Here is a 21977-nt window from a genome sequence, read left to right as displayed (position 1 = left end):
AAGCCCAAACCCAACAAAATAAACCAAAATGAAAAGAACAACAAAATAAAACAGTTTCTAAAAAGAAACCCCAGTGAATGCAGTTTAGATACACACTAAGATCTTCAGCAAATGTCAGCTCAAGCCCAAGGTTTATTGATTGTGGCTCAGCTCTGGTTCTGCTAGATTTGCACTCTTTCAGGTGCTTTAGAATCACTCGGTGTACACACCATGCAGACTCATGGAGCCAGCTTCGATCTACTGCACCTGAGTCAATGCACCATCCAAGAGCCTCAGACACAAGGAACACCCTGCAGGATGCAAAGACACTCAAGGGACCCTGCAGAGAGTTATTTAGAAAGAAGGAAGGCTAGCATGGGGCAAAAGCTAATAAGGCCTGCTGATCTTATCAGTTGGGCATATCCACACCACAATTCCCAGTACATCTTACACTGTGTGGCCCTCACAGCAGCACTGCCATAATTGTATAGCACCCAGATGAGAGGTCCTGCAGGAGTGGCCCTGGTTTGGTTATCTACCCCAGGTCTAACCTGTGGGCATGGGGACAATGCCTGGCCGTGCCACGGCAGCTGCAGAAGAGCCTCAACGCAGCTGTCACAAGGTGGCGACCTTTGATGTGCTCCTCCAAGGTCTTCTTGAGTTGTGAGAACATTTTGAAGTACATTTGGTGGGGTTTGTGTAAAGTCTTTCAGGTTGCAGCAGGGCACGAGGCTGCAAGCCCTCCTGGAGCTGCTGCTCCACTGTGCTAGGTGGATGCATTCCCTGGGAGCCCCCAGTGCTCCTGGAGTGGCCTTGCAGGACAAGCCTGCTCACCAAAGTGAAGCACAATACATTTAGCAAAACACGTGCCACTCATTCTTCTCATACTGAAAAAAGTTGATGGGCAAGGCCCCACACATCTGTCATTTCTTTTACAGGGGCAGCTGTAACATTTTTAAGAAGAGCCAACAACAATTGTGCTACATTTGAGGATGTTAACAGCTTCCATGAAGCCAGTCTGTGATCTGTAGGCAATTACAGACTCATTTAAGCCAATGGGTGTTAAGCAATTTGCAGCCAAAATGAATAGAAAAACCGAATTTGTCATTGTATTAATATACAGCTGGAAACAAGAAGTCAGTACAGGAAACAAGGCGAAGCCAGTGCCCAAGAGGGGTGATGTCTTATAAGGCTAGACTGAGTTAAAGAATAAAGTAGGTATTTATTAGAAGACCTCAATGGGTACACCTTGGGCAGTACAAGAACCCAGCCAGGGCTACACCCAAGATGAATCCAAAATGGTCACAAAATGGACAACCAGTCACAGAGTCTCTCACTTTTATTAGTTCTGGTCCATTAGCATATTGGAGTTAATTGTCCAATTATAGCTTTAGCTTATGAAGTCCTATCCTTCTTGTTTTTCTCTCTTCAGTCCATATTGTTTTTGCTCTTGGGCCTGAAATTTGGATCATTTGTCCTTCTCTAGCTTGGTTCCCAGCTAGAGAATAAATTGTTTTGTCTACCTACTCTGTGAAGAGAGCTTACTATTCCCTAGTATGAAGCTCAGAACTACACACTAAAGCAGTACAGCTAAAACCTGAGGCATGAGGGGTTCTGGTCACACTTGCCCTGGGACACATTTAAAGCTTGCCAGTATCTCAATACAAACAAACTGAATTATTTCACAATAAAAGGAACCCAAAATAAAGTATTTTATTGGACATTACAAGCTGCCCTAGGGAGAGTTATTAAAACCCCTTTGGAAACAATTTTGCTAAGCCGCCAAGTAAATTAACCATCAGAAGATAGCAATGTAGATGCATTTCTATCCTACAGCAAGTGCTGCAAATGTACCAGCTCCTTCTGCTCCTCAAAGAGCTCTCAAATACTTTTCTTGGTACCTGTCTGGCTGTTTCCAAACAGGGGGTGTTTTTCGTAACTCCAGCTGCAAAGAGTTTCCCAGGCCCACTGGTCCTTTCCAGGCTCCTTACTTCTCATCCTTCCTTCTACAGTTCTGGGCTGAGATGCTGGAGTTTGCTGAGCACAGAGGTGATGGGAGATCAATTTTTTCCCCTCTCCACCTTGATTTAGAGAGAGCAACAGGTACACCAAATCATCCTGACCAGAACAGTACTGCAAACAGGAGACAGACTACAGAGAACATGTAAAATGTCACATGATTATGTAGAGATGAGGCAGTCTCCTCTTACTATAATGTGAGCTTGAGACTGCTTTTTTCTGAAACATGCTAACTTTTTATCACTGTGTGGATTTCTCTAGGACAACCACTAAAATGCAAGGACTAACTGTGTTTGTGCTTTTGACTGCAGACACAGCACAGGCCATGAACTCTGGAGCCTTGGAGGCTTTTTCTGGGCCTGTTACTCATTACAAGAGCAGGCACGGACATCTCAGCAGAGCAGTCACCTGTTGTTACTGGCTTCTCTTCTGGCACGGTTGCAGAATCAGGATTTTGCTTACAAAAAACACATGCAAGAAAGATTGTACTAAGTAATCACCAGACCTTTGTCTTCCATATCTTTGCTAACAGCCAGAAGAAGCCCTGAACAATGATTAACAACTGAGGTAAATGAGTGGCAGGGATACTGTATTCATTTCAGCCAAATATTTAAGGTCGTCTTACGAACCTAAATCCAGGCAGTCACTAACTACAGTATAACTGTAGTTATACTGGGCAGGCCTTGACTAAGATCTACACAGCTTGGATTCAGTATTTCTCTCTCCCCCTCAGGGGGTAGCTCTCTGGAAGGGACTAGTTGCCCCAAACCATGATCGTTCTAACATCTTACCAGTCTTTTGTTATCTTTGGAATGGTTTGCCCAGTGGAGTCACTGTATCTGGAGGTGTTTAAGGAAACACTGGCCATTACATTTAGGGCTGTGGTCCAGTTGACATGGTGGTGCACAGTCATGGGTTGGACTCGATGATTTCAGAGACCTTTTTCAACCTAATTGATTCTGCGATCTTCCAAAATTTTAGCCTGCCAGACGGCAGATAACGAAAGCAGTGCTTCCCTCCCAGACCCTTTTGGCCTCTCCTGCAGAGGCGCTGCCTCCGAGCAACACTGTGGGGCTGAGGCTTTTCTGAGCGGGGCGGGGGATGGACATCACTGTCTCCCCTCGTCTCTGCGCTCCCAGCAGGACAGTCCGGCAGTCCCGCCACAGGACCCAGCCAGGCCGGAGCACTCCGGGCCCCACCACGTCCCTCCGGCCCACGGGCGGTGCCCCTGAGCGGCGGCCGCCCCGCGCATGCGACCGGCCCTGCCTACAACTCCCGGCTGCCTTCGCACAGCGAGGGCGGGCTTTTCCTCTTTTTTCTTGGTTTTTTTTTTTTTTTTTTTTTTTCTTCCCCCTCCCCTCGGAGGGGAAGGATGGGTGGGGAAAGCGAGCGTTCACGAAAGCGAGGCGAGGAGGAATCCCACAATACCAGGCGGGTTGCGAGCCCGGCGCTGCCGCTGTCTCTTTAATGTAAGAGGAAGCGATGCGGAGGGGTGGAAAATGGCAGAGTTGCAGATGTTGCTAGAGGAGGAAATCCCTTCTGGCAAGCGGGCTCTGCTCGAGAGCTACCAGAACCTCACTCGAGTCGCCGACTACTGCGAAAACAACTACATCCAGGTGAGGGGCGGCGGGGCAGCGCACCGGCGGCCGGCGGCTGCGCTCGGCGGGGCTCGGCTCCCTGGTGCGGCTGGCGGGGCCGGAGCCGCCCGAGGGGCAGCGGCGCCTGGCTGCCCTCGTCGCGGCTCCCGCCCCGCAGCCGGTCCCTCGGGTTTGCCTTTTCTTTCAACTTTCCCAGCTGAACGGCCAGGCTTCCCTTCCCCCGCTCCAGAGGGGAAGGGAGGGAGTTATTATGTCAGTCCAGCTCCGAGGGTGTGTATTTTTTTTTTTTTTTCGTTTTTTTTCCTCCTCCCCCCCCCCTTCCCCCCCCGTATTTATTTATCATGAGTCACATCCCGGAGACCTCCCAGGGCTGGGGTGGGGGTGAGGAAGGCGCGAGGGGCCCCGAGCCTCTCCGTGAGGCCGGCTCCGACCCTGTATCCCGGGTTTCCCCACGGCTTCCCGGCGGCGGGGCTCCCTCCGGGGGCCGCGGACGGGCCTCGGGGCGGCGGTCGGTGGCGGTGGCCGCGGCGGATGCGCCGCACGTGGGGCGCGGGTGCCGGGCGGCCCCGCACCGCGCTCCGCCGGGGCCGCCGCCGCAGCGGCGCGGGGAGCGGAAGGGGCCCCGCACTCGGGTGACATCACGGAGCTCGGGGATCCGCGCCGGGTCCTCCTCGGCGTGCGGGTCCCGGCGGGGCCGAGGGAGCCGCGGTGCTGCGGGTCCGCAGCGCTGCCGTGAGCGGCGTGCGGGGGCAGGAGGCTGCCCGTGGGCTGGCACCGCCGTGCGGGCGTGAGGCGGTGTTTCAAAATGGCAATCTGTGCCTCTCGCAGCCTGCCCGGCTCCGACACCCTGCAACAGTGATTGCAGAGCGGGTCTCTCATGCGGGAAGAGGCTCCATTGGTTGTAGCGTCTCTCCACCGGTCGGTGTGGATTTTTTTTACATCCCGTAGATTGCCAGTGCTTCTTGGCCTTCTTTTAAGTCCGCTTTTATGAAGCTACTTTAAGCACAATTTACTATTATTATTTTTTTAGGATTTACATCACGTGACTCTAAGTCTCAGTCTTTAGTCATACTGATCTGGATGCAGAACCATCCAGAGATGCTGAAACTCAGCGCTTTTTTTTTTTCTGTAAAAAATTTGAAGGGGAAAGGCAAATAAACTTTATTTACTGGACAGCTCATAGAGTGAACTTGTTGAATCTAAGACTAGATTACCTGTGATAAGTGTTTAATACAGGTTACTATCATCTTCGGTATCCATCGTTGCTGGTAAACTATCTTGCTGTTTTTAGTAATGGAGCAGCAAATATGGAGGCACATCTTTAATAATACGAAGTGATTTTTTTATGAGATATTTGAATTAAAACTGCTCTAACAAGCCATATTTTCAAGTTTTCAGTTTTTTTGTATATGAGGTAGTATGAGTTAATGTCTATTTATGCTTCCGAGTTGTTTGCTCCACCCAGAGAAAGCTGCTGATATAAATGCTTCTAAGAGGCGAGGTTCATTTGGTTTTACTCATGGGAAATATGACAAATACATGAGTATGGTAATTGCAGCACAAGTTTTGACGTGTCTCCTGCTCCTGACTTTTCCCTATGTCAGAAAGGTGCAGAGAGTCTTTACTTACATCATTTTCTTCAGAGTCATAAAACTTGTCTTTTCTTACTTTCATCAAACAAACCAGATAAACACAACACTTGAGCAAATTCCCATCTGGTCATTTGGGGTGGCTTTTCCTTTTCCTTTTTTTTTTTTAAATTTGGTAGCTCATTTTCACCTCAAGTATCAAGGTCAGCTGGATGTGGGATTGGTGGGGTCTGTTTTATCTTTGCACAGCTGTGTTTACCCCTTTTAAAAGGAAGCCAGAATTCTAAAATTTCTAATGCAGTCTTGTCCGATAGCTTTAGAAAATGTATATACCTTGCTTGTATTTTACATGTATTGTACGTTTGCTCAGTAAAAATGGTAAATGTATTGATAAAACTATGTATTTTTTCAAGTGTTTGATGGAGGTGGTTTTTTTAATCAGCACTTGATGCAAAGCCATCTGCTGTCCAGTTGGACTACTGAACAGATTATACTGCCAGTGCGTGTGGTGGGGCCACTGCTGGATTAGGCAATATGACACAGGGCACTAGGTTATGAGATTTGAGTGTATGAGTATTGTGGGGTGGGAAGGGAGAAAAGGAAAGGAAGAGGCTTAACAAGCATACAATACAAAAATCTATGTGTTTAATGTAATTGAGCATGTTATAAAAAAGACACACCACAATAGAGAGCCTGGCCATGAAGTGAATGTTAAAATTCTTCACTAGTAGCTAGATATTATAAGTTATCTGGTAGCATGTAGCTGGTTCAGTTTAGCCACTTTGAATTTGGAGGGGTTTCTTTTTTTCTGTGGAAAAAATGAAGTGCTCCATAGTGGTAAAAATTACCGTGTGTGGTTACCCACTCTGAGTTGTGCCACTGAGGTGAAACAGGTTTGTCAGACTATTCTTAGTGCTGGCACTAACAATTTATAGTGATTGTAATAGGAGAGAGAATCATATTCTCAGTGTTACCGTTTATATTCTTTGCTGACTTAAGCAGGAAAGTAACTTCTGACCCCTAATATTGCTGTTTTCAAGCTATATATATATATATATATGTATTTTATTTGAAAATACAGGAATTTTGTTTTGTATCTCTTACTTAAGCTGAGAATAATTTGTATCTCTTACTTAAGCTGGTAAAATTTCAGTCATACTAATTTCTTGAGGAAAACTTGTATTCAATGTCTTTAGAGATTCCTCAGGGAAAAAAAAAAAGGGAGCGAGAGAAATGGGGAAAAGCTCACCTGGCTGGAACTTTCCTGCCTGATGGTGAATGTAGCTGTGTATCCCTTTACTTGGAGCATTTAGGAAATATGACAGCATTTGGGAATCTCCAGTTGAAAATTGCTGTTCTCAGAAACGCAGGAAGCAGTTTCTTGCTAAGGCACACTGTGACTGTATCAGAATGCTGGCTGGTAATGCAGTTTGCTCTCCAGATCATCATGTATTCTAGTTATCTAGGAAGTTTATTTGTTAGGAAGAGGAAAAAAAAGAATTCAGGAGAAGCAGAGCACATAAGCTTCTAAGGAAGACCAGTACTAAAAGGAAAGTGCAGTATGGTGGCAGTCTTGAGGAGGATGGGAGAAAAAGAGAGACAGAAAAAAGTAAAGAAAACCAAATGTAGAAATAGTAACTGAAGAACATTGTGATGTTTTGGTGGTGATTTTGGCTTTGAATAGAAGGAAAAGGGCATTATAAATATATCAGTGTATTTAATCTCTGACAATATTTAAAATCTGTGATGTTTCTGGTTGGAAGCTTCAATAACAAGCAGGGAGAAAATTAGATCCCTGTTTTAGGTCAGAGGCTTAAACTCTGAATGGTTTTAAGAGCATGTTTACCTGATTTTTCTTTTATGAACCTTTAATCTTTAAGGCGTATTTTTGCCTTCTGGAATAATTTTTCTTATATATAGATGTATTAATTAAAAAAAATTATTTTCAAAATGTAAGTTCCCACAGTTGATGTTTTCCCCAAATTCTTTTCCCTGCTGGTATATTCTGGGACTAGTCCTTCTGATGTGCTTGTAACCAAAAGGCTATCTGAAAATCTGTAACATAAAGCTGAAGATGCTAGTGAGGGTTTTCATCAGTGTAGACAGTATTCTCAGTACTATTTAATACAGAAATAACAAGGAGTTAAAGCATTTGCAGTTCTAGTTATGATTCTTCAGCTGAAAAATACTAACTGCCATAGAGATCCGCTAGTCATGTTTCTAGCTGTATTTGAGTTTGTATCATGTTTCTAGCTGTATTGATTATTTTGGTGTTTTAAGGAACTTATTTACAATAACTAGCTTTTAAAACATTAGAATGACACAGGAAATCAGTTTTTCACAGTGTAACTGCACTGATAACTTCCTTTTGAACAACTTCAGTTGACTGGTGTATCCCAGAGAGGCCTCTCTGTGCTGTAAAACACTGCTTGCAACTCTCCTACTGTCTAAATCACGGGTTCTTTATAACCTTGTTGATGCATATGCAGATATACATAGTTTTTGTCAATCTCAAGCTTTTAGACCACTTGTGAAGATCCATTTGTAATTTTTATTTTTAAGCTCAAATATAATTTTAATATGACTGTGAGAATCTCTAAACAAATAGCCTGCACTCCTTGTATAAATTCTCATCTTGATAGTCTCAAGTGGGTAGATTTAGTAGCTTTAGAAAAATAAATTGAGAGACCTTTTAAGGAAGTAAGCGCTGTGTTGCCTAAATATGTGTCATGTTTTTGTGTCATGTTACTTCCTTCTGTAGCTTCTGACTGTGGAAACTGAACGGTGAATTTACAAGCTATTCTGGGTAAAACAGACAAAAGCACAGACAGATTTCAGTTTAACTGCTATTGCAGAATAATTAAAGTATCTCTCCAGTTGGTAGAAAAGTAAATGTGTGCCATTGAGCAGAAGTATTGCATGCAGAAAGTTTCATAAATATTTGTGTCATCTTCCAAGATGCATAGAGGAACTATTTTTGCTTGATAAGTTGGATGTTTTACACTTCTATACTGTAGATATTTCCTTTCCAACACTAACAAACCTTTTTTTGTGGCTTTTCTTTAAACAGTGGTAGCTGGTCAGACACTCTATTTCATTGCCTCGCACATGGAAAGTGGCTTAACTTAGTTCGGTACAAAGAAGTTCGCTCAGAATGTCTAATTCAGGAAATGAGCTGCTCTAAAAGGATAAACTTCTTAAATTGTCACTAATACAAATCCTTTATGTGCTGTTAGAACTTATATGCTTTTATGTTCATAGGTTAATTAGTTTGAGAGTAAATACAGTAATATTTTTTCTTCCATGAGTTTTCTTGCTGAATTTGGAACATTAACAAAAAAGGCAAATTAAGTTCACTTTCTGTAACACCAAATATAGTTCAAAACTAGAGAGCAATAAGATAAAATACAAATGTATCTCTTATACTTTGTAGGTTGAAATAATATTATTTTTAAAAAGGTGTTGCATTATACTTTGAAATAATGTTCTTTTTAAGGTAGTTTAGGCAAATGTTTGCCAGCAGTATAAAAGGCACTGGCTGTTCTGTGTGTGCTTTTGGGGTTTTTTTTTGGACTAATAATATAGGTACAGATTGGTGGGTTAGGCTTATAGGTCTTCTGTGCCTTGTGTAGGTCTTCTGTGCCTATGCAAGTGTCCTTGTATTTTGGAAAATAAAGCTTTAACTCATAGGCGGCAGTAAGACTGTAGCCCAACTTCACTGAATCAGCAAGTGATTACACTGAATTTAAAGAAGATGAATCCTAGGTTGTAAGTCTGGTTTGTGTCCAGAGGAGGTAGATGATATGAAATGAGCTTTTCCAAATTTGAAATGTTTCCATGAATTTCAGTATATTTGGTTTAAGAAGCCAGCAAGATGATGTCTGCTATTCCTGCTCCATTTTTCCTAAGTGCTACCTTAATCTGATGCAGTAAAGTGGATTGGGATAAGCTTCTACAGGTGTGTATTGTTTCTTGCACAAGGGAAGTGCTCTCCACCTCCTGTTTGTGCATTGTTGGAAGGAAGAAACTTGCAGGATATCTGCGCTCAGCATATGCCGAGAGTGATCCTTGCTCCTTGTGCTGCTCTTGCTGTGCACAGTCCTGTGGAATTGTTGGAAGGAAGAAAGAAGTATGATTAAATGGAGCAACAATCTAATACTTCCCCTGGTTCTCTGGGAGGTTGTTACAGTAAGTAGCTCTTCTGGTAAAGAGAAAATAGATGAGCCTTGGGAGGGTCTCACAGAGTGGAGAATGAAGGCAGTTGTAATGAAAGTAAGAGTACGGGAACAGGCTGAGTACAAGTAGGAAGTGTTATACTTCTGAGGGCAAAGTTCCTGTTAGTATCTAATCTAAGTTTAACAGAAGAAAAAAGCCTGAACTTTGAAACAAAAGAACTGATGCAACTTCCCAGTATCTTTGTTTAGCATTTTGAAGTGTCTTCATTTTACAAAAGCATAAGTGGAGGCATGGAATTTGTAACTGGCTCATGGAAGGTCATCTAGGGACATATTGTCAGATTTGGGAACAGAACCTGATTGTGTGGACTTGTAGTGCTGTTCCCCCTGCCACCCCACCCCTTTCCAGACTGCCTCTGTTATACTGCAACACAACAAAAAGTGGGTATCCACAGAAACACAGAGACAGCATGCACAGAGGCAGTGTAATGACTCTTTCAGGAAAATATGCACCTGAAACCATCATTGAATTCATTAGCAGCAATTACTTCTTAAGAATTTAACGTATCACCTCTCAGCCTTGAGATTCTAATTTTTTTGCTTTGCCAACGTCAGGAGTTACATAAGGCTCACAGTACTGTTTGTCTGTGTGTTGGTGGGTCTTGGCAGAGGCACGAGAAGATGCCGCTCTATTTCTCATTGCTGAAAGCAGTCTATGACATTTCTGGTGACTGAAATCTTGCTTAGCTACAGAATGGTGGGGTGGCAGCTGTGTGGACAAAGTCAGTCCTGGCATACCAAGGCAGCCTTGAGGGATAAGGGGATATCTTGCTCTCTCAGTCCTTATTTAGTGACTTGGCATGTAAAGGAGTGTAGTGTGGTTTTTATTGTTGCACAATAGGAAATTGCCTGTGGGACGCTGCTTACTCAGTGTCCAGGCTTGTTCATAACTACCTGAGCATTCTTGCTCTCTTTAGCATCTGTGTTCCCTAGTGTGGTATTCTTTTGCGGCTATTCCTCCCACCTCAGTCCTGCATCTGAGCACTGGTGACAGAGGTGGGTGGGCTTGGTCAGAATGATCCTCACCTCCCTCCCCCCCTATGTAAAGGGAAGTAACTACGGAATTTGAAATGGTAGATACCGTGCTTCAGTCTGGTTCCTCCCTTTTCCTGACCTTGCTGGTGAGGCAGCAGCCACAGAGACTTGATGTCGGCTGTGGGTTGCAGAAATAGCCCTTTGTACCTCAAAACTTGCAGAGAGCCCTTGAGAGCCAAGATCAGGGTGCTGTGGAGAATAGGTCTCAGTGTGCTCCTGAACACAGGTCTGAGTAAGATGGCACTGCAGCTGCCTCTCCTCCTGCACCCCCAGCCTGTCAGTGCGTCCTGATGGTGCTGGAGGTAGGCTCAGTCAAGTGTTTCATCAGCTTAATGCCAGGTATTGAAATAGAATATGCAGCATTTCTAACAGGTGGGCTCTTGAAAGAATCAATTTTGTAGGCAGCAGATGAAAACAGAACTCTAAAATCTTTCTCCTGATTTTAAAGGGAATATGTTACTTTCTTTCGGTTAATTAATAAAAGTGTAGATGCCACCTTTTCTTGAGACTGTGCAAATAGGGTTGCTCATTACTTATGCAAGCCCTTAATGCTGTTAATAGGAGCCATGCATGCTTGTTACTATGATGCTGATAGTTCAAAAGAAAAGGAGAGGTGGGGAATCCTGCATGAGACTTTCAACTTGGAGTGAAACATGAGTATAGCATTTTCTGGTGCAACTTGTAAAATTCAGCAGTTTGTATTAACATGAGTTGGAATTTGTAGGTAACCTGCTGGCTGAGCTAAAGAAGCAGGTTAGTTTAACTCTGAAAAAGACTGACTACTTAAAAGGGGACTTCATTTTTAATAATATTCTTGTCAAAGGTTCCAGATCAAATATGTTTAGTAAGTGCTGGGGTTTGGCAAACTGAAAAAGTACCTGAAAATCAAAACTTCCCTTTGTTTGAGCCTCCCCTATGATAAAGTCTCTTCATAACCTCCAGAGATGATGTGTGCCATGCTGGATCTTCTGACGCTGTGGAATCTTCTGAAAGAGCAGTAAAGGTTGTCACTTCTGCAATGAAGTTGCATCTTTCTTGTGTTTCAAATGGCAGATGTATTTGTGACAGTGTCATCCCTCCCTCTCTGAGCCCAAAATAATTAATTCTCTGTACTTTTTATACAGCAGAAGTTGAAGTGCAAGCATGCTGCTCCATGTGCAAGAACGTTCTGATACTGTAGTAATGTACAGTTAAAGAACTCATGAGGGAGAGACTCTGAATCCCTGTCCTAACTTTATTGTAACCTCAAAGACAAATAGGAATAAAATATGGTACCGTTCCTACTTTTGTTAAGAGCAGGAAGACTTCTCAGAACTCACACAGAGGAGTCATACTAAAATAAATGTTGGTTTGACATCCTTAGAGTTGAATGTAATGTTCTTACTGGGTGGTCTTAAAGTTATAAATAGTTCCAAGAAAAAAGATGTTTGTTTACCATTTGAAGTATAACAATTCTTGGAAAAGAATTAAAGTGGAGATTCTGCTGGTTACTTTCACACCAGTGTTTCACATGATGCTACTTTTTATAAGCTATGCCTTATCAGGCAAGTGTGGGTTTTTTTGTGGCTTTTTTTTTTTTTCATAGATAAGCTTTTACCAGATGCATATCTTCACTTTCATTTTCTGATCTCCTTGTTGTACTTTGGGGTCAGCAAATTTGTCCTGCAGCAATCATTGTCAGCTGTGCATCTTATTTAACTTTGTTGTAGCAGGTGTGCTACAAGTTAATACTTGAGCTGTGGTCCTCATGCAATAGTTTTGTGTTTTCTGAAGCCTATGATAAGAAAACAACTGCTTAAAACAAATAGGCGAAAGAAGAATAAGGTGTCCAGGCAGGTGCATCAGATTAATGCATGAACATCTAAGTAGCTGCAGAATGCCATGCTATGGCTTGTATTTTCACATACCTAGTAATGTTAATTGCTCTTATGTCACTAAATATTACTAGTGACGTTTCTCTCTTTCCATGTGCTTCTCCTAGACTGTGATCTTAATGTGAATTTGCTGATTTCTCTCTCTCCTTGCTCAAGTCATCTGCTTGCTACAGATTGCTTTATTAGACCTTTTGTCTCACTTTCATGTTGTTGACTTTGTCTCATTTCAGATCTGATCTGAAATGACCTATTCTCCCTTGCCTATTTCCTTTAATTAATCTCTTTCTATTATTTAACTGTATATTTTACTGCCTTGTGACTTATGTTATGCAGCTATTATTCATTATGCCTTTCTGACAAACAGCTTCTTCTAGCATGGGTTTGCTAGCAATTTGAAACCTGCAGCTACCAAAAACATTTATACACATTTCCTTTTTAAATTATCTTTGTTGGCACAGAGTTGAGACTAAAGCCTTATCTCTGCAGTAGTCTCTAACTACCTGAGGAAGCCATGATGACCAGGGTACAGAGGAAATGGAATGCAGCTGGAAAGACAGTGTGGAATGGGACTGACATGATTCTCCCTATTAGTAAAATTCTTATGAGACCTTTTATATTTATATGCAGCCAGACCTTTCCTTTATGAGAAACCTGTCTTCTTCAGGAAACTGGTCCTTTTGTTACTCTTTTGAGACTAAGGAGTAAAATGGGCATAATGAAACTCCTCTGCTTGGAGGGCGTTGGTTCTCTTAACAGTGAAGGAAGGTGAACGTGGCAGGAGGAATGGCATTCTCTTAACGTGCGTGTATCCACAAAGCAGAGCTGGACCTGATCTTTAAAGGGTTTTATAAAATATAGTTGTAACCTGCAGGATTTCCACTGAGAAGCCTCATGGCAGGTGGCTTGGATGGTGCTTCAGTCAAGGTCCAGAGAATAGCAGACTAACAAGTAGAGATATGGTGGATCAATGCACTTATGCTGGCAAGCTCTTTGAGACCTGGCTGGGGATTGTTCAGCTTTTGCTTGGCTGTCTGACTTGCAGGATTTCTAAATCTCTGGGAGGAGCTATTGTTTCTATGATGCAAACTCCTGGCTTTAGCTGCATTCGATAAAATATGCGTCTGGTTTGGAAGTGCTTGGCTCTACAAGGGCTCTCTTCAAATACTGTGGGTGTGTTTCCTGCTGCAGCACACCATATGTTCTCTCCCAGCACTGAAATGATGTGGTTGCTGCAGTAGTCCTGGGATTTGTCTTAAATGGCAACAGATTTTTAATCTAATTTGTAAGGTGTCTTTAACTTTGAATATTAGAGAAATTGGTGTTGCCATAGATGTATTTGAAGCTCAGGCTCGTACAATGCAGCTAAGTTTGTAAGAAATCTTGTATCTCTTCAATAGTGACTGTCATTTCTAAATGTATGTTTCATTCTTCTTTATCAGTCTGTCCTTTAACCAGTAGAGTATGATAACAGACAGTGGAAAGCTTTCTAGCACACATTCCCTCTTGGAAAACCTACTGTCCATCAACACAAACTGTAAAATCAACTCTTCTCAATACTCTGCAGTGAATGAATATTGACTGTTCAGAGACTGAGGGAGGTATTTTTGTAATTATGAGAGAAGCTTGTTTACTGGGGATAGAAGCCAAGTATGCAGGGGCATGGTACCTGTTGGTTTTTTTGCTCCTCTGCTGGAGAGAGAAGTTGCTGGTTTTGGTCCTGAATGTCATATGTGTGGAGTATTTAAATGCGTTCCTTGGGCATGGAAAGAGCTTTAAGAGTAGATACTCTATGTTGAATAACTTTCTGCCTTGCTGATAGAAAACGGGAATGATTTGAAGGATTACTGAAAAGCAGTTTGTGGGTCTTGAGAAACTCCTAAGTTTCTGGTGGGAATAAGAGCACAGGAAGAATGGGGTAGAAAGTGTGTAACTTCCTTCATTGTGTTCAGCCACTCTCTCTTGCTAACTGTGGCGCTGAGAAGGACAATATGAAAAACAAATACTGTTACTATTTGTTTCCTGCCTACAGCAGAGAAATAGCTTTACTTTTTCCCCAGATTGCTGTAAGGGTTTACTGCAGCAGTGGTGGGCATGGGGGAGTATGAACTGGAACAGGTACTATTACTGGCTGCATAACATCCCACGAGGCCTGGGGGAATGAATGTGGGGAATACTGTGAGTCATACTTGTCAGTCTCATAAAGCAGGAGGCTTTTTAAAATTGGCCTTGGAGGGGAAGAGGTGTTTAATGGAGCAGTTGTGCAGGAGTTATGCAAATAGAGAACATAAATAATGAGCAAAGGTACTCATTTAAGCTTCTTGCCTTCTCAGAAAATGACTAAATGCAAACAACCATTGTAAAAGTTAAGAAAAATGCATGATCATTTAAATGTAATGGTGCAAAAATGTGGCGGTCCAGAATTCTCTTTTTGTGAATAACAAAATTAATTTCTGTAGTTGTTGAACAGAAAACATGCTTGTTGTCAGTCTGTTTGGTTTTTTGTGCTTGAAAATTTGCAGTTTCCTTTGAAAAACAACAAGGCAGGAAGCTGAAAAGCAGTTCCCTAACCCAAGAGCTGGTGGTGGTGGGGAGAGAGGTGGTAAAAAGAACAGTCTCCAGTTCTGCTTTGTACATATCTTCAGTGTTTAGGCTGGTTTTGTAGAAAAAGTTTTTTCTTCTCTGTCCCCCTATTCATGCAGGATTTAATTTACATGTAAATACTGTGTATTCTTCAGTAAAACCAAGAGCATGTTTTTAGAGTACAGCTGCATTTTTTTTTCTTTACTGACACAGCCACTTCTTGCTGTTTTAAATTAGAGTTTTGAACAGGCCTTATGAAATGTAATTGTTCCAGTCCTGGGCTTACTTGCAGACGCTCACACCATAGTATATCAGAGTGAGAATCTTACCTCTCATAGTAAGCCTTACCAGCAGACTTAATGGGCATAACATTTTCTTGGCAGAAGTGGTAACTTCTGCCTCTTGCAGTGTAGAGAGGCCATCCCAAGTTTTGAAGCAGTTGGAAATGACAGATCCACCATCCCACATGCTGCTCCACTGCTGTACATGTCCTTCCGTGGCCTCCCCTGTGTTTTAGCCCAGCTTCTCCAGGGTGTACAGATGCAGATGTAGTGGCAGTGTGGATGTGGGTGGATACACAACTGTGGCAATGTGTTCCTGTTGTCAGGGGACTGTTTCTCTGAGCACAGCTCCTCTGCAGCTGTAATAAGGCCACTCAAGCTGATGACAGAGGAGATAGCAAGGTGTCCTGATGGCTCTGTGACAAGTGCTGAAATAGAATAGTTTGGGTTTTGTTTTACTGCTGGCAGAATGATGTGGATATGACTGTTCTTATGCATCTGGTTGCATGGAAATGCAGCTCTATTGTCACCTGTATGACTCTGCACCTCCTGCATATGCTTAAATCTGCCCTCTACATTGTACATGGAGGGGAAGCAGTCTTTAAAATAATGTGAAGGTGCATCTTAAAAACACCAGTGCAACTTCAACACTGGTGAGAAAACTTTCCTGTAATTGTGTCTGCAAGAGGCATTGCAGCTGTATTTCTAGGGAAAGCTACTCACTTGAATTACTGCTGTACTAGCTAACAGCATGGCAATTGTCTCACCAAGGACTTTGTTTAGAAAAGCCAAACAAAGCAATTCCCTCACTCCTGAACTTGATGCTGTATTTCCTATTAAAGAATTTGCTTGCTTTCTTCTCTTGGTTTCTCTATGTTAGGTTTTAACTATTGCTGGATATGGATATTACCATATATATTTAGTTCTGGTTATCTAGTCTTCTGTTCACTTTTTGGTGGGGAAAGAAATGACTCGCCAAATTGACTCGCCCTTCCTACTCCCTCTCCTTCATTCTCCTGAGCCATCTGTTTTGCTCTGTTGTGTGTGGTTTTTAGATGAGATAAATTTCTACTTGCTGCAATTTAAATAACCCACTGTGTAAGTGAGCTTCTGTGTGTAAGGTTTTGGAATGTTGTTGCTAACTGTAGGATAAAATTTTAACATAATAAAAATAATTGTGTAAACAGAAGCTGGATGTAGTGTGCTTACAGCCACTATCAAATAAAAATCGTACCATCAGGTACAGAAGTGCATCAAAGTCTGAGCAGTATTTGTTTATGTGGTCGGATAGAAACAGAAACTAGGTTGATTTTTTCCAATTACATGCAAGTTCTTATAAAAACAATCATTCCTTGTATTGCAGTCCATTACTTTATTGCCATGAGATCACTGTATAGCCTGTGTGCTGTGTGAGAGTATGCCTTGTGCTGGGAAATAAGCTACTACAAAATTGTGGGAATCCACTAGTTTCTGGTCTAAGTATGCTGCTAAGTACGGTGAGATGTGTGGTGATTTTCTGCTGGACTGAGTATATTCATCTTCAAGACACTAAATAGTCAGCAGTGTAGTGATACAAAGCATGAGTAGAGAATTTGATCCTATAATGGCCATTGTTTTCTTTGTTTTAAAAATACTGTGATGTTTGGGAACTGCCTGAACTGTAAAATCTGGGCAGCAGCTGCGTGTCTAAAGTGACTCTCTTAAACATGAGAACTGTTCCTGAATTAGGAACACGTGCAATTCAGAAATTTGCTGATTGTCTTAAAGCCAGTGTAAGTCTTGGCTCTACATTTTGTTGCCTTGAGAGTATCCCTGGAGCTGGACAGGCCTGCTAATGACTTTCTGTGCTCTCTTTTCCCACTTCCCTCACTGCTTTGTTGTCCTGCAACGTCCCTGGCATCTTCATGGGGAGGAACCTGTTGCAGTGCAGAGTGCAGCTCTGAGCCTCCTTGTTTTTGGACCAATTCTTTAGTGGATGCTGATGTTCAGTGTGTTTGTTTTGCATACAGATGTTGAATTTGCCCTGTTGTATGGGTTCAGAGCGCTGTTGACATAACATAGAATACCAGGTTGGAAGGGGACCTTAATAATCATCTGGTCCAACTTTCCTTGTGCAAAAGAAAGCATCATCTAGACAAGATGGCCCAGGACCCTGTCCAGTTGAATATTAAAGATGTCCAGCGTTGGGGATTCCACCGCTTCCCTGACGACTGACTGGTTGTTCTCATTGTGAAAACTTTTCCTATTATCTAATTGGAATCTCCCCAGGAGTAACTTGTAAAAAGGGAGATTTCATCTTTTTTATAGCCACCCTTTGAATACTAGAATGTCTTTGATAATAATATGTGATACCAGGACATGCTGTGATGAGACTGTAATTTGATCCTTTATGCTAAACCTCACTGTTTTAACATTGCTTGCTCAATGCTATCTGGTATGATTCCAGGTCTGCATAGAAGGTAGGGAGGACTAGAGAGTGAGAATCTGGGGGGAAAAAAAAAAAAAAGACAGTTCTTTGAAGCTTACCTATGAAGTCATCAAATTTTAGCATGTTGCTTGTCTTCAGATAAAGATTTGCTGTATTCTGGGTTTAGACCCTCAGTTTTATTTGTCAGAACAGAAATAAGACTTCATGTCAGCAGTCACCAGTCCTTGAGAGTAAACTGAAAAGGTAAACAAAATCCATAGAAGGAAACATTTTTATGAACATAATGAAACTTTTACACACAGAATGAACTGAGGAGCTTTGCCACAAAGCAGGTGACTGAGCTATCTGGATTCAAAGGCTTGCATGACGTGAATGTCTGTCAAGTTCTGATTTTTCTTTCTATTTGGAGAAACTTGGGTTTGGTTCTATGTTGCTGCCACTATATCACAGAGAGAATATTGAAGTAACTAATAAATACTAAAGTGTTTTCTTCTTATTCTCACCAAAAAAAAAAAAAAAAGAAAAATAAGTCTCTGACTTAATCAAGGAATATGTCTTGCTAGATGAGCTAACATTTGAGGGTGGGTGCCATCACTTAAGAAAGTAAACAGAAAGCCATTTTAAATTCAAGCCCTATTACAAAAACAAAATCAACGTTTGAGAGACATTCTGTTTGTTTCTCTGTGCACTGTAAGTTCTCTAATTTGCTGTTATCTGCTGTCTGGCGTGCCAAAATAATCATATGCTCCAAAGCCTTGGGTAGCTTTCTTAGCATTGAAGGAAGAAGACTGCTATGGAAGTGCCAAAGATTTCTTTTTCTGTCTGACAGTCCAAAGGTGGCCAAGGTCACAGAATCACAGAATCACAGAATTATGGAATTATTTAGATTGGAGAAGGCTTTTAAGGCCATCAAGTCCAGTCATTAACCCAGCATTGCCAAGTCCACTAGTAAACCATGTCCTGGGTGCCACATCTCACATCATGTAAATACATCTAGGGATGATGAATCAAACACTCTGGAGCTCTGGCTGATATCTCTGATGTCAGAGCCTGCTTTATGTCAGCTCTGAAGAAAATTGTGTTTGATGTCATAAGGCAAATCAGACGCTGCAAGAAAGTTCAGGGTGTAGTTTTGGAGAAACTACAGTTGGACAGTGCTTTACAGGAACAAATTATGGGGTTTCTGTACTGAAACTTACTGTCTAAATCATGTAAAACACAGAATGTAAGAATTGGACCCAATTTCTTACCCTTGCTGTGTGTGCAGCCTTGAAGCCTTGCTAATTGATTGTGCAAGGGTTGTGCGAAAATGACACATGGGCATGTCTGCTTCTGTCCCTGGAGTTCAGTGTAGCATGCAGTTATGGTTGCATAGACAAACTGTGACAACTGACAGTAACAATGTATTGTGCCAACATATTTACTAAGACATCTCTTTGATTTGATTTGGCAGAAGAACTGAAAATTACATTTTCAACAGTATTTTTATTGATAGTACATAAATAATATATATATAGGTAAGTTTTTAATAAGGGGAGTGGCTTAATCCAGAGCCAACATGAACCTTGTTTGTTGCATTGGGCAGAAAATTCTACTAACAGAGCAGCTGGCATGTACCTTCCCAGGCTCCATCTGTCAGAGTCTGCATTGCTTTATAAATCACATTCCTAGTGGAGAGATTTATTTCTTGCTATAATGTTTGCAGCCTGGATTAAAATGGAATTTCTCAGTTGTTATTTTTAAAATTTATTTATTGTTTAAGTGTGTGTGTATATATATATGTGAATGATATATGTATGTCCCTTAAACTTTCTATTGGAATTAACTTCTCCCCTTAATAAAGAAGCTTTTCTCCCTCCCTTCCTCAAAAAAGAGGATAATTTAAGAAAATGAGACTTTTCTATTTAGTTAATCAACAGAATGGAAGACAACTTTCTTTTCAAGTAAAAGAAAATCAGCAAGGAGACAGTGAGATCGACTAAATTTTGTCTCAGCCCATAGAAATGCTAATTTGCTATCAAAGCTATTCAGGACTGGTCAGGGGAATATTATTGATGGAAATGAAGGATTTGCTTCTAGCTGATTGTCTCGTGCATACAGGATTTGGGGGAAGGGCTTGTCTGAAACAGAGTTTGGGAATTACAGGCACTGTGGTTACACTGCTGTATGTGTTTGTTAAACAGTAATTTGGTGTGTGTCTTGACCCTTGAGATAATGAAGCTGACTAGTCAAAATGTTTTTTGTCAAGATAGTGTTTCTAAAAAGAAACAGACTGAAATCTTTTTTGTGGACTGTGGTGTAGTGATGGTGGTGATCATCTCATCTTCTGCTGCCTTGAATGAATGCCAGCTTTATTGTGCAAGGTCTTTACCTGGGGAGAAGAGATTTCAAGTTCTTCCAGTTTCTCTGTGTTTTGTATAGCTGAGTTACTGCATCTTATCTGGAGAAACTCAACAGACATGGTATTATTTCAAACCAGTGGGTTTTTTTGTCTTAGATGCTGGAAGGATATTCTCTTGAGTTGAATGGTAGATGCTAGCTTTTCTGTGTTTATTGAGGATTTCTGCCTTAGTAGATGTGGAGAATTACTGTTTACTGAATGAACTTGAAAGAATTTTAATCATGCTGGTTTTAGTTTTGGGGTTTCCATAATGAGAGGCGTCTTGGGTGTCTTGCTCTTAATGGTTAGGTATCCTTCTGTACCTTACCTGGCTTTCAGATTCCTCCATACTGCTGGAACAATTAGTTACTTAAGTGATCGAGTGCTTTGATATTTCTATTTGACACTACTTCTCACTATATGAAGAGAGAAGTGTGCTGAATAGTCTGTTCTATTTCTTGTTTTCACTGTCAGTGAAGGATTGCCTGCCAGTCCCCTGGAGAGGCCTTGGACAGGAGGTGGACATGTTCAGTGACTGCAATATGTTGCTATTAATAGCTTGCAGGCTGTGGGGTAATTAAAATCTTGAGCTTTTCCTTGTACAAATTACACAAATTCAGGAATGGTAGAAAACTACCACAACATGACAAGTTAAGATAAAAATCATTTCAGTAAAACCCTTGAACATTTTTGTATTGCATGAACTTTAGTACATGATGTGCATGATCTCTATGATGAGAATTTTACTTGGGATTTGCCAGTGGTCTGGAACGTGTGTGGCTTTTTGGCTTTAGGACTGCTTGGTATGGAGGCTGGGTTGGTCCTGTCATTTTAACAGGCTGTACTTGGACTAAGTCCCTTCCTGTTCTTTGTCCCCACAAAGCTTGCTTTTAAAATTTCCCACAGTTGTTTTTACTGATGATAATAATGATACGAATGGCAGAGCAAGGGTTTCCAGTAACAAGAATCTGGATAATGATCTGCTTCATTTGAACAGAGATGTTAGGTGAAGTGTACTGGTGACTCTCTACAGCCTTGTCTGTGGTGCTGTGGGAGGGTGTCTCTTGTCTTAGTATGTTGGACAAGGGTTGAGTTTTAACTTCTGAGCTACCCCTTCTGACAGCTTGCTTCACTTTCCAGTAGGGGAATTGAGGTGCTGATCAGTGAAGAACAGTCCAAGTTGTAGGAAGGTAAATTCCAGGCCAGATATAACTCTCTGGATATTGGGATGCATTCAGCACATCATCCATCCCCTTGAAGTATTGCCTAGCCTTATGCATTGCAGAGAGAATTTCTTCAATGGAATTGCTGTATGGCACAAGTACTGTAAACCTGTTGCAGAGACAATTGACACACCTGATTGATACTCTTATTTTTACCTTCATGGCATATGTAATGTAAGCAACCCCTTTTGTAAATTTTGAAACCTTAGTTTGCCATGCCACTTTGGAATGCCATATCATATATCCCTTAAGGCTGTATTTGTGGTGATAAAAACCCTGAATGCTCTCTGCTGAATACCTGCTACTAATAACCACAGTCTGTGTAGATCTGCTACTAATAACCACAGTCTGTGTAGATCTACTTGGATGACTACCAGGTAGGTAGTTGGCTCCTGAAAGTTCTTCAGAGTATAGAGACCTGTGGCGCTTGCTGCTGTGACTTGCCAGTGTTTCTCTCTTCTTTAATGAATAACTGATACTCTGATGTAATAAACATCCATAACAGCCAAAAAGTCTACTGTGGTGCAGTGTGTTTACAAAGCAGTCTGACAAGCTCTATGAAAAACAGATAAGGGAGAACCTGTATCTGTGGGGTACCTACTTATTTCAGTGTGTAGCTCCTCAGTTATTTGCAGTAATCTAGAGACGTGATATTCAACATAAATTACATTTAGCTCCTGAGCCAAAAGTCTAATCTAGTGTATATGGAATATTTAAACCTTTTAAAAACACATTACTACTGCTTGGCTGTGAAAT

The 21977-nt window shown here is 41.7% G+C and overlaps 1 protein-coding gene across 9 annotated transcripts in view; it reads left to right on the top strand.

Annotated features, from left to right (window-relative positions):
* Positions 1 to 3151: 3151 nt before the first annotated feature.
* Positions 3152 to 21977, top strand: part of ABI1 (abl interactor 1) — a 77766-nt gene continuing 58940 nt past the window's right edge. For 3 of the 9 annotated variants that reach the window (XM_084221171.1, XM_084221166.1, XM_084221164.1), the window contains exon 1: positions 3157 to 3614. In XM_084221171.1, the coding sequence (XP_084077297.1) occupies positions 3249 to 3614 (366 nt within the window). In that variant the 5' untranslated portion in view covers positions 3157 to 3248. Of the gene's footprint in view, positions 3615 to 21977 lie in introns of all 9 variants that reach the window. The other 6 variants (XM_084221172.1, XM_084221167.1, XM_084221168.1 and 3 more) reach the window with 4 other exon arrangements.

The sequence above is a fragment of the Fringilla coelebs genome (genome assembly GCF_963513975.1).
Source record: "Fringilla coelebs genome assembly, chromosome: 1".
Taxonomy (NCBI): domain Eukaryota; kingdom Metazoa; phylum Chordata; class Aves; order Passeriformes; family Fringillidae; genus Fringilla; species Fringilla coelebs.
The sequence above is the reverse complement of the archived record's forward strand: the minus strand, read 5'-3'. Positions and strand labels throughout refer to the sequence as shown.